The sequence below is a fragment of the Melospiza georgiana genome, chromosome 2 (assembly GCF_028018845.1).
Source record: "Melospiza georgiana isolate bMelGeo1 chromosome 2, bMelGeo1.pri, whole genome shotgun sequence".
In the NCBI taxonomy this organism is placed as follows: domain Eukaryota; kingdom Metazoa; phylum Chordata; class Aves; order Passeriformes; family Passerellidae; genus Melospiza; species Melospiza georgiana.
Window position 1 is genome coordinate 4060521 of NC_080431.1, and position 12115 is coordinate 4072635.

The window sequence follows — 12115 nt, forward strand, 5'->3', positions numbered from 1 at the left end:
TGTTTTTTCTGCTTAATTTAAGACTAATGAATAGCTAGATCTATCAATTCCTTGTAACATTTCTAGTTTTCCCATTTTGGTGTTCCCTCCAGCATTCCAAGGGTCTTCATTCTTATTCATTCCCCATTCAATCTCTTTCCTTACTACCCTGTGGTTCAAAAAAGCATCCCCTGTTATATACTTCCTTTTTTTCCCCACGTTTTGTGTCTCCTCCTCCTGTTTTTTGACAGTGTGTTGGGAGCTTGGGTAAAAGTTTAAATTTCAATTCATATTTTAATGAATGTTAGTATAGTAAATTTTCTTCAGTTTTAATGTGCAGGCCTGCTTTAGAAGGATCTAACATCTTCAAAACATGATTATTGATTATGTCTCTGCAAATGTTGCCTTGCAGTGACACTTGTCAGAATTCCCTTGCCTGGTACAAAATAAATGATAGAAGTTGGTTAAGCCAGCATCCACTTTTTTACTTTATCTATAAGTTGGCTTTTTTTGTACAAGGTGGTGTCCATATCATTTGTCACACAAACCTCTGCTTAGCAGAAGCAGGAGGAAAATAGTGTTGAGTGCAATTTACACTTTGTGCTAACCTGTGGAGTAAAGCAGTATTTTGCATCATCTACAGCTGGGGCTAAAGTTTATTATTGTGCCAGCAGTTCATGGTCTGTCCTTGCTGATATTGATGATCCTTGTTCCAGGCAGACACGACGGAAGCCAGAGGCGCCCGCGGTCACGTACGCAACATATCGGGGTTCTGCAAGGATCAGGCAGCTCCTCAGGAACCAGTCAGGAACTGGAAAAGGAGAAACAAGTCCTGAGAACAGCAATGCTTCAACAGTCAAAGGAAATGGAGAGGTCCAGACATCTCTGTCTGTGAAATCAGGATGCCTAATAGAAGAAAATGGAAGAGATGAGGGTAACGATCACCAAGATGATGCAATGTTAAATTCTCCTGCAGTTAGAGTGGGAAGCAAACAGTTTGGTAAAGCTCAGCATTGCTTGGGCAGAAGTAAACATGAAAGAACTGCAAAGGCCACAGCTTCATCCACTGAATCATGTCATGAGTTACACTTAAGAAATGCACCTGCGTTAGCTGCAACAAAAGTTAAAAGGACATTTTCACTAGATTCATTATTGCCATTTAGTGGTAGGAACAGTGGGATCCTAAGCAATTCCACTTCCCAGAGTACTCATTCCCTTCAAGTCAGTTCTGCAAATGACTTGTTTGGAAAAGAAGATGGACTGCCAGGAGAAGCAGAAACTCTATTTCAGACAGACAAAAATGCTACTTCTAACTTTGATAAAGAAAATTATTGTAGTAAAGCAGGTAATAAAAAGTCCCCAAAAGAAATACAGGATAATTGTTTGCATTCACCCAAGTCAAAAAGAAAGACAGTTAATGAAGAACTGCAGGAGGAGAAGGGAGAATTTTGCTGCAATCATCAAGTGAATAATCACTCAGAGCAAACATTGGATGTCCAGAGGCTTCATTTCAGTACCACTACATTTCAGCAGAAAGCAGATCAGCACACCAGGAGTGACAATAAGGATGGTGATCCAGGAAATGGTGATGCACAGAAAATTGTCACAGCTGTGGACAGAGAGGAAAATCCACAGAACTCTCCTGCTACTGTTCTTTTCCCTTGTAATGAACAAGTACCCACTTCACTCAGCATGGAATCCAAAGGAGCAAAGTGCTTGGCCACAGGCAACCTAACTGCCTCAGTGTCATTTATTGGACATGATGAAGATACAGCCATGGGCAGGGGGACTTGTAGTGAAGAACTGAGTGGGTCAGGGAAAGCAGTGCTCATGCAAAATGGTCACGGGCTGATCCATGTGGAGAATTCCAAAGATACTGCCACGCAGCAGACTGGTTTTCCTTGTCCAGGAAAGGAGAGTGAGGAAACAATGAAGGCTTTGTCTGAGGTTGCAGTGGAAAACATTGCCAGTGTGTCACCTTGTGCACATGGGTGTCAAAGTGTGCAAACACATTTTGATGAGCTGACAGTGCTTCCAACCCACGAGTCTACCTCTATGATCACTCCTCATTCTGCCTTGAGATCTGAAGGAAAGCCTTTGACCAACCATTCTGCTTTCACCTGTGAAAATGATGATGTAGACCTAATTTCTGAATCTCCACCTGCTTCTGAAAGCAGGTGCATTAATTTTTCTTCCAAGAAGGAAAACAGCAATAAACTTAGGCTATCACCCACAGTAATTGATTCTTCATCTGATAAACAAGGAAAAATGCTGCCTTCTGCCACTAGCTCTGAAAATGGCCAGATTGCTGCTTCTGAAAAGGACAGCTCTGTTTTTCGAGCTGCAGAGTCTGGGAGAATAGTCCCTGTGAACAGGATGACAGAGAGGCCACCTTGCTCAGGAGACCTGAGAACTTTGTGCCCAGCAAATTCTCTGGAACCTGAGATTATTCCTCCTGTGCTTGATAGCTGTGCTGATGGAGTAGGTGCAGAGGTTGTTGTGGGCATCTCCAGGCCCACTTCTCCTCCTCTGGTATCCAGAGAAGCCTCCAACCTTCCTGTTTCTGCCTTGCAGATATCCAGCACTGCTCAGGGGAACAGTAATTCTTCCAGTCACAGAGCAAGTGATGGGGCAGATGAGGCCTTCTGCACACAACAGGCTGACAGCAGTGTCCTGGCAGAGGCAGTGCCATCACCCATCTGTCCCTTGATACCTTTGGAAACTGCATCTGAGTCAGCCCATTCTGAGACTGTCTGCAGGGATGCTGTGGGACAGGTGATTCTTGGTGCTTCTGCTCCTTTGGAAGCCCCTTCTGGCCAAAAAGCTGCTGCACCTGCCCAGGCAAATGGTCTCTGTTCTGGGAAAGGACAAGAATGTTCTTCTTTCCCAGATGCTGCTGTTTTGCTGAAGAAAGCTGAAGAAATTGTGGACTTGGTTTTACACTTGGCTACAGAAGAAATAATAGCAAAAGAAGGCTTTGGTGCCTGCCAGCTTTGTGGCAGCAAGGATGGTTTAATAAATATGGATATTACAAATTATCAGAAGGCTGAGAGTGTACAGCTGGCAGCAGGAGAAATCCAGTCAGCTGTGCAGTCATTAAAAGATTTTAATGAGCCCGGTGGAGGAGGCTCGTGTTCATTTACAGGAAATGAAAGAGTGGGTACAAATAATCAAGATAAAAAGATGCTCTCTTCCATTCCTGGTAAAATTGACCTTCATAGGGCACTAGAACTAAAAGCAAAAGAAACAGTTGATGGGGTCATTAATTCAGCCATACAGAAACTGGCCTCCAGTCAGCAGCAAGGCCCTGAGAGGAAAAGGCTTTCTGGAAATGTTCAGCCCAAACCTGAGGCTGAAATACCAAAGGCTTTAAGTCTGGATGTGAGGTTTCCTGCCCATGCTCAGGAACCAACAGAGATGGTTGAAACTCAGACTGTAGCTATAAACTGTGAAAAGGCAGATTGCTCAGGTCCTCCTTTGCTTCCACATTGTATGGAAAATGGCATCAGTTGGCCTCAGAAAGATGAAAATGTAGCAAGTAATGCAATTACTCCTCAGACAAATGGATTTCTTCCCTCTGGCAGTTTTGCAAGGCCAGAATCAGATCTTCTGACACCAGCAAAAGAGAAGCACAATGCAAGGGTGTGTGACCATCTGGCTGCAGCAGAAATGTGTGGCCAAATATCAGCAGTAAGTAGAAAATCTGATGGAACTTTACATTTTATAGATAGAGATGCTGCCGTGGCTGAAGGAACACTTTTGCCATTGCAGTTAAAAGGTTCAAGCAATAATACAAATATGCCAGAGTGCACACTGCTGCCAGCTGCAAATGTTAATTTGTCATCTTTTATGTGTGGTGAAGAATGTATCAGCCTGCAGAGTGACTCCAAAGATAAGAGCAGCCCTCAGATGTCTCTGGAAAGCAATGCAGAGGACAGTCTGCACAAACACTGTGGGAAAGAGGCTGCAGAGGAAGTACCTGTACAAGCAGAAGCAACCTTACAAAATTCCGAGGCAGTGGAGAGTGAAGAGGAACTAGCAGAAGGGGCAAATACTGGAGCAGAGGTTAATGCTGGGTTAGATACACAGTCCATTGTACCTGAACCATCTGTTCCTGGAGAGGCCAGTGAAGGGAAACACTGCTTCAACACAGTCTTTGCTCAAAGTAATGGGACTCTGAAGCTGGCACAAATCAAGGGTCAAGACATGGAGAGAAAGGATCAGCTTGAAGAAAATGGCCTGGACTGCAGCAATGGCATGAAGGAACCAACAGAACTTTTGGCCTCTTCTCCCCTAATTGAACAGTGGGAAAACAGTTCTTTTACCATCATTTACGAAGGTGCTCTTCAAACTGACAACAAATCTGTCTCAACTGATGAGATGCAAACTGGTTCTCTTTCTCCTTCTGATTTGCCTTCAGATAACACAGATGATCTAAGGGGTGCTGGAGCAAGGAACAGGCAGGAGTCAGGGTGTGTGTTTGGGCAGGACAGCAAGGTGAGCGCAGCAGCCGAGAGCCGCGGCTCGGAGCCCTTCCTGAGCGTGGAGGCCAAGCGCTACAGGGTTTATCCTTTCTCCCTGTCCCCCATCTATGAGGATGACAGCTCCCAGGAGGATGTGCTGTCCACGGACGTGTCCCCAGAGAGCCGTGCTGGGGGAGCCTCCAAAGACAGCTCTGAGCACACTTCCGTGCTCTCCCTCCTCCAGTCAGTGTCCGAGCGCTTGCAGTTCACTGCCCGCTTCAGCCAGGAGGAGGAGGATGAGGAAGGGGTGGAGGAAGAGGAGGAAGAGCCTTCATATGAGGAAGATATTCTTGATGTTGAGAGAGAAGACAACTGCCTTTCCAGTCAGTGCAGAGAGGATTTTAACGCAACCCCTCAATCAAATGACCAAAGTAGATCTTTTCTTGAACCATCATTTCTTCTTTCAAAAGAGCAGCTTGACTCACAGGAGCAAACAGAACAGTTTCCAGATGTGTCTTCTCCCAGTCAGACACCTTGTAACCCAGTTCCAGAGAAAGCTGATGCTGCTGTAACACAGCCTCCTACAAGTGTGTACTACCAGTACTTGAAATCTGCCAGAAAAGGCTCTTCTGAAAAGGGGATCAGGTTTGGAAGCTTTCTCCAGGATATGCTGCAGCCAAAGAATCACTGGTTTCAAGACAACACCGTGCTAAAACTGGGAGAACTGTCAGCGGTAAGATGTCATGTCACATGATATTTATAATCAAAGTGATTAGCCCAGATTCAAAGTTCCTGCCTCCCTATCCTCCTTGCTACCTTTTAATTAAGTTTTTTTTCATAAAAAGTTTTTATCAGAAGTTATTAGGCTTTTTTCTCATAGTTTTAAAAAAAAGATATTCTGATAGATTTTAAAAGATAACAGTCTTGGTTCAGCACACAGGTGAAAGTGATTTAACTGTAAAACAGAATATGTGAACAGAAGGTAAAATAGGGAAATACACATAATAAAAAGTCTCTATAATAGCACAAGACAGACTTCTCCATGTTAAGGACATTTCAACCTGAAGGTGATGGAATTGCCTTTTATATGAAAATTGTTCTTTTACTTCTTTCACTTCTGAGATTAATAGAGTTGTCTTGTCCAAAAAATGTATAAATATCAGCTTACTGTGCTCTTTGATTGTTTCATCACAGTGTCTTCTACAAACTATAGCTCGGTTAGCAAGTAGGTAACATAGCTGCTTCCATAGATTAGGATTTCTTTTTTTAGTCTGCTTAAAGCAATGGCAAATGAGGGTATGGAAAGAGTTCTTCTCCTGTTTAGAATCTGAAAGTGCCACACAGACCAAGTGTGTAACTGAAGAAGTCTTTCCACCATGTTGGGAATACTCCAGCCTGTGTTAGATGTGTCTTTTGTTCTTTCCTCTGTTAAGAAATGCAGTCTGTTGTTTGCTGGGAAGGGGTTAATACATTTGTAAAGGTTATAACTTACATAACAGCTCTTCCTTTCTAGCACATGCTGCTTTCTGCTGATTGACCCTGTTGAATAATTTGCACCAGCTCTGAATGGCAGTGAAAGAAATCTTGGGGTTTTTTTTCTATTAAAGACAGTTGTGTACATGTATAGGAATAGTGGACCCAGAATAATCTGCCTGTGCTTTGTGCCACTGTTGTAGCTGTTAATAGTTGTTTGCCATGTCCTTTTAATTTCAGAACATCATTGACAGAGCAAGTCTCAAATACAACCCAAGACCAGGGAAGGTAAGCAGAGTTTGTGCCACATAAATCAATATGATACATGGAATAATTTGTCATACTGTAATTTTTGAAAAGAAAGCATCTGAAGTTGTTAGTCTAATTTTATGTATTTTTATGTATTAATAGCATGTACTTCCCCATGCTAGCAGTGAGAGAATATATTATTTAAAATCCTGCCACTAGTAATTTTACTGTCTTTCTCAGCAATTGTTTTCATTGAATAGAGTGTTTCATAAAGGAAGAAACTGTGCAGCCTCTCAGTTGGGTGGGCACAAATTGCAAGCAAAAAAATAACTGTGCTGTGTTGAAATGGGCCCTCATTTGCATGCATTGTGTATTGTTTCAGATTATTATTTATGATACTTGTGGCAACAAAAGTAAACAAGAAGTTCATTCAGATGTGCTAGATGCCTCATCATGGATCTTTCCCATTGGAACAGTACTTAGGATAATTAGAGGATGGTAAGAAATCCAGGTCATATTTAAATAGTCTTTCCAAAAGACTGCCTGTGTGTTCCTCTTGTGTTTTTATTTCTTTTATTTATGACACATGTCCCATCTGCAGTAGTGTCTTTTTCTTGCTTTATAATTAGACTGAAACCAGTGAAAAAGCATAAAACAAAGTTTTAAATGCTGCACTAAAAAAAAAAAATATTGTTTCTCCTGGGAGCTAGCTTCAAACAGGACGTTTCTAATAGAGCCTCAAGTGAGTTTAGAGCTCTTGCCTGAAGTGCTGAGCCAGTGCAGCCATAATCATGACTAGAAATATGTGAATTAAAAAAAAAAAAGGTGGATTTTTGCAGTTCAGTTTCATTATACAGTAGCTGTTGTAAAATGACCGTCAAATGAACATTCTCAGCTGCTGGTTTCAATGTGGCATTGAAAGGAGTGTGGCTACAGAAGGATATATACAAGGACCTTTAGGTTTGCAAGTGTTCCTCAGTTTGCTTTGGGAAGCTGGGGCCAGGTCTGTGTCAGTTGTTTCACTGGAATTTCATTGGTGGGGCTTACAGGGAATGTTTCTGACTGTCAGCCATGTATGTCACATTTATGCAGTTTTCACGCAGCCTTGTGTGGTTGTGCATACATTTCTTTCACATCCTAAGGAATTGTGAATGCCATTATTAGTATGTTTTCTGCCTTTTATAGTGTCTGCCTGAACAGGACACATTTTGATGTGACAGTTAGTATATTGGGCCTGGTAAAATAAGGCTGCTCATTCACATTGTAGTTTAGCTGCATTTTTATTTTATATTTTATTCTGGAGAAGAACTGTATATTTTACTTTTCAATACCAAAGTGAATACTGAGGGACAGCATAAGAAAGATGTGATATTTGTTTTGGTAAGAAGAGCTTTTTCCTGGGCTTTCCATCAGATATGCTCTACCAGCAATGACTCAGTTAATTTTATCATTATTGCAGTTGGATTTTTTATGAGAAACCAAAGTTCCAAGGTCGAAGACATGTACTAGAAGAAGGAGAAGCTGTGCTGGATCACCTTTGGGATCTCCCAGGCATAAAACATCATCGAAGAAACCTCACAGTTGGTTCCATCAAACACGTAACAAAGGTACAGACTTTCTCCACAATATTCTCACATGCATAATTGATTTGTTGGTCACACTGGTGTATTACCAGCAATGACAGTGTGTGTGTCATGTTCCTGACTTTATCCACATTTGCTGTGACTCAGTTTTTTCACTTTCTAGGTGATAAATTCCAGGGCTTTTGCTGTGCTGAATTTCCCTTTCTTCCTGAGTTACTGAGCAGGTGGATTATTTTTCTTTGCCACCACCCTCACGTGACACAGGCTCCCCTGCTTTTAGATGTTTACCTGTCCACTTATTTGAAATTAAATTGAATCAATTCATTTTTTGGAAGAAGTTTTTATCTTAAGCTGTCTGCTGTGTCTGTATGGCATCTGCTTCAGTACTAGTTGGGTTTCCAATCCTGTTTGTACAGTGTAGCCTCCACAAACTGCTGCCATTCCCTCTACAGCTTTTGTGCCATCTGTAGAATCTGCACTTAGACCAGTGTACACCTACAGCATGTAGCTCTGCCTACAGCCATCAGTTTAGAAGGCTTTTTGTTGAAGAGATAAGAATCAAATATCTAAAACTAAATATAATGCATCCATTGTTATTCACTGAATGAGGAATATATTTTCCAGATCTTGTGATTTAAGAAGACTTAGTGGTCTCATTGTTCAGTGCAACATTCCAGTTGCTCACAGGGCAGTGGCCTTTGCTGTGACTGGATTATCATTTGTATCACAATGTGAAAGATTTTCAGTAAAGTGGTTTCTCTGTTTTCTGCTGGTATAGAAGTCATTTTAAAATTGATAACTTTTTTGTCATCAGTACAGGGGCATATTGTCATAACAATTAGAAATGCTTTTTCATTCTCTTAAAAAACTTAGAAATTAGTTAATTCAAAAGAGGCTGACTGAAGGCAAGAATAATTAAGTTAACATTATTTGAGCTAAACGTATTAAAAACCTTTGATCAATATGCAGTATGAATGTTGATCAGTAATATGGAAGACAACTAAACAAATGAAGGTATTCCACAGTAACAGCCAAGGGAAGGTGGATGGGTCTTGGTTATGAAAGAAGACTCTTGGATAGGAAAGATACTTGTTTAACTTCATCATGCTTGATAAAAACCTTTGCAGTACAGCTAAATAGCTTTGACTTTTGTTCTCCCAGTCTGTGGTTCATTTATGTAGAACACAGATGGAAAGCTTTGTTACTTTACACTAGTTCAGTAATCAACACTTTCCTCGTGTAAATGAAACCTTTAGCAGGTGTGGTTGGTGAGTTTAGTGCCCTCACCAGCCAGGTTTTGTCTTCTACACCTTGATTCATGAAGGCATCTCTACTTTTTTAGGTTGTTCTTTAGCTGCTGTGGAACGGCTTTTGGAAGGTAGTTTCCCAAAGTGCTACCCTATTTATTTATTTTTGTGGAAAATATAGGCTTTGTTTTTATTTGACAAATAGCAGATTCTTTTTCAGGCAGCTCGTGTGTGTGTGTGTTTTACTGTCTTTTCTTTTTCATAGGCTGTCAGTGTCTTTTCTCCAGGGTAGTTTGGCCATACTGGCTCTGTGTCCAGGTTGTTTGACTTGTCTTCCAATTTTTCAAGTAGTTTTTCAATGGTCTTTGTTTAATGGCTGCTCAGTTGATGTGAGTTAACAGATTTGAACATGGACTAAATATTTGAGAAGAAAACAGCTTGCCAATAAGAGGAGAAACAGTTTTGTACTAAGGAAACTGTGGGAGGTACATTTAATATTTTTTTTACTAGTGTATTGTCTGAAGAACAGTCTGCCAGTAGCTTTGTGCTCTTGATTTGGCTTCAAGCCTCCCCAAAAAGCAGAGATTCTGTTAAATTTTTGGTTAGCTTGTGGCCTGGCTAACCATGGATGTGCATTAGGTGTATCCATGTGTATTTAATTTCAAGAAAATTGTGGGGAGGAGATTCCAAAGAAACAGATTGTGCAACCAGTAAAATGAAGACCTGTCTGAAATGATGTGGAGATTGATCTCCTCTTTGACACAAGCCAAGGCCAGCAAAGTCTGCCTGCACACCCAGGTTCGTGAAGCTCCTGCAGCACAGTCTGTTTAGCCAGGTCATTTCTCTGGCCTACTGTAAACACATATTTTTGCTTTTTTGCACGTTGGGTTTTTTTCCTTTCTGTTTCTGGAAACCCAGAGTGCTAAATATTTTGTTCCCAAAAACAAGGGCTAAGAGGAGTTCCTGTCACCTCCATTCTGGAATAGTCTTGTGAACCATTATTTTGCAAGGTGGCAAGGGATCTGAAACAGCAGTTTATAATCACTGTCAGCAAGATGGTTAGGCAGGGATTACCTGGATTCCTTGTGGAGTCTCCTTAAGCAAAGCTCTTTGTAATGGGATTGTTCACACTATTACAGGAAGGGTGTGTTTCTTTTGTTGTGTGGTTTTTCTGGTGAAAAGAAGCTAATAATTTAAGCAGGGACTTTGTCAGATGCCATAGGAAGACACTCAGCAGCTTCAGATAGTCTCACTTGCTGGCTGGTTCTTTACAGGACAGTAATCATTTGTTTCCTTTGTATGATTTCATTTGCCACCCCTGCTAAGTTCTGTAGCTGGGTTTGGTGGTGGTGAGTGGTAGCAAGAGTGGTACAGTGCTGGAGCACTGGGAGCAAGAATTATGAATGGGTAAAAAAGCCTGAAGGACCAACAGGTCAAAAAAACAACAACAACAAAAAAAAACCACCACCAGAAGCAGATAGCATCCTAAAGACAAAATGTGTATTTAAAGTAAAATGGTGTCTAGACATTACAAAGCAATCATGCTAATACCAGAACTAATTAGGCCTGGTTTTCAATAGTCTCTTCTCTCATCCTTGTTTTGGCATTTCCCTTAAGAAGCCAGACTTCAGTCATTCTTTGTCCTGCTGTTGACACAGAACTACCCCAGTTAAACAGGCTGATTTGATCACCTCAGCTGACAGATCCAAGGAGAAGTCTCAACAGTGCTGAGTTTATTTAGCCCTGCTGGAGCTGTTAGGGCTGTAATCCTAGATCCAGAGGAAGGATAATCAACCAAGAGCACCTTGAGGGGGTCAAAGGCTTTTGTTGGTCTGCCACTTCTGCTGGACCTCTTGGTCACGCTAGAAAAATGTCAGAGATGCCACTGAAGAGGAATATGCAGTGCTAAAGGCTTAAGGGTTGTGTTAATCCTCTTCAGAAGGAGCTTTCCCCTTTCTGCTGAGGGCCATGTTGCTCTTCTGGAGGTGTCTGTAAGTGTTCCACTGCTTTGTGAACATCCCAGCTCCCTAAAGCCCACGAGGGGAGCACAGGCATTCCAGGCTGACTGCAGGAGGATACCACAGAGTAAGGCAGCAGAGAGGGATGCCTGGAGGCTGTGATCTACCTGAGCATTTGCTGGTTGTGTGTTAGCACTGGAAATGAGCACAGCTGCCTAATGTGTTTGCCCTGCTTTTGGTTCTGGTTCTGCCTGATGTGTCTGTAGGACAATGAGTGTGTGAGTTTGGACTGCTTGTGATGGGGGGTGGCTTTAGGGAGAAACCTTCCAGTTTGAGATCTGGGCTGGAATACTGTGGTAGCAGTTTTGCATGATAATAGTTGTGCATGTGTGTATCTTATTTCCAAATCTTGACGCCTTGCAGATGGCAGGGCTTTAGACTGAAGGGTCTCCACCTGACTGCTGTCATATTTGTATGGTTTTCATTTTGTTTCTAAAGATGGTGGCTTCATTGGGAATGTTAAAGGAGCCTCTGAAAGTTATGAGGGCTGTTAAATATGCTCAGGCAAATATGAACATGCTGGGGGCCAATATTTACCAAGCTAAATTTGCATGCTTTAATTCTATAGATTAATGGCATGGCACAGTAATAATAAATGTTACCATTCTCTGTGGTCTGTGCATCAGTACAGGTAAATTGAACTCCTTATTTAAGTCAAAATGTGTATTTGTGACTTTAAAAAAATGTGCTTAGAAAATATGATGTGCTTCTTGCTCGACCATGTTACCACCTTTAAAAATAAATATTTGAATTGGTTTTGATGAAAACCTTAGTTTGTTGTGTGGCACTTTATGAAAGAAATTTGTGGACTTAATGTAGAACACACACAAAAGTACAATCACTATGAGTAGAGGTTTTTTATTGCTTTCAAAATCTGACTGGAGAGAGATGGTGATAAATAGGAGAGACTTGAATATGAGTGTTTGTGCTTTAACTCCCCTGGTACATTTGTCATCTCTTGAGCTGGAGACTGCCTCATGAGCTTCAGAGTCAGGAGAGCAGACTTGAAAAGAGCTTACAGAGTGCCTCTTTCCAATTTTAAATGAAAAACAAAAACAAAAGCCTCCTACTGAATTAAAATTAAGCATACTCCATCTCCTCTT

The 12115-nt window shown here is 41.5% G+C and overlaps 1 protein-coding gene across 1 annotated transcript in view; it reads left to right on the forward strand.

Moving 5' to 3' along the window:
* Window positions 1-12115, forward strand: part of CRYBG3 (crystallin beta-gamma domain containing 3) — an 80861-nt gene that overhangs the window by 37149 nt on the left and 31597 nt on the right. The window contains exons 5-8 of the mRNA XM_058043573.1: window positions 696-5175; window positions 6156-6203; window positions 6547-6662; window positions 7624-7771. Of these exons, the coding sequence (XP_057899556.1) occupies window positions 696-5175; window positions 6156-6203; window positions 6547-6662; window positions 7624-7771 (4792 nt within the window). The remainder of the gene's footprint in view (window positions 1-695; window positions 5176-6155; window positions 6204-6546; window positions 6663-7623; window positions 7772-12115) is intronic.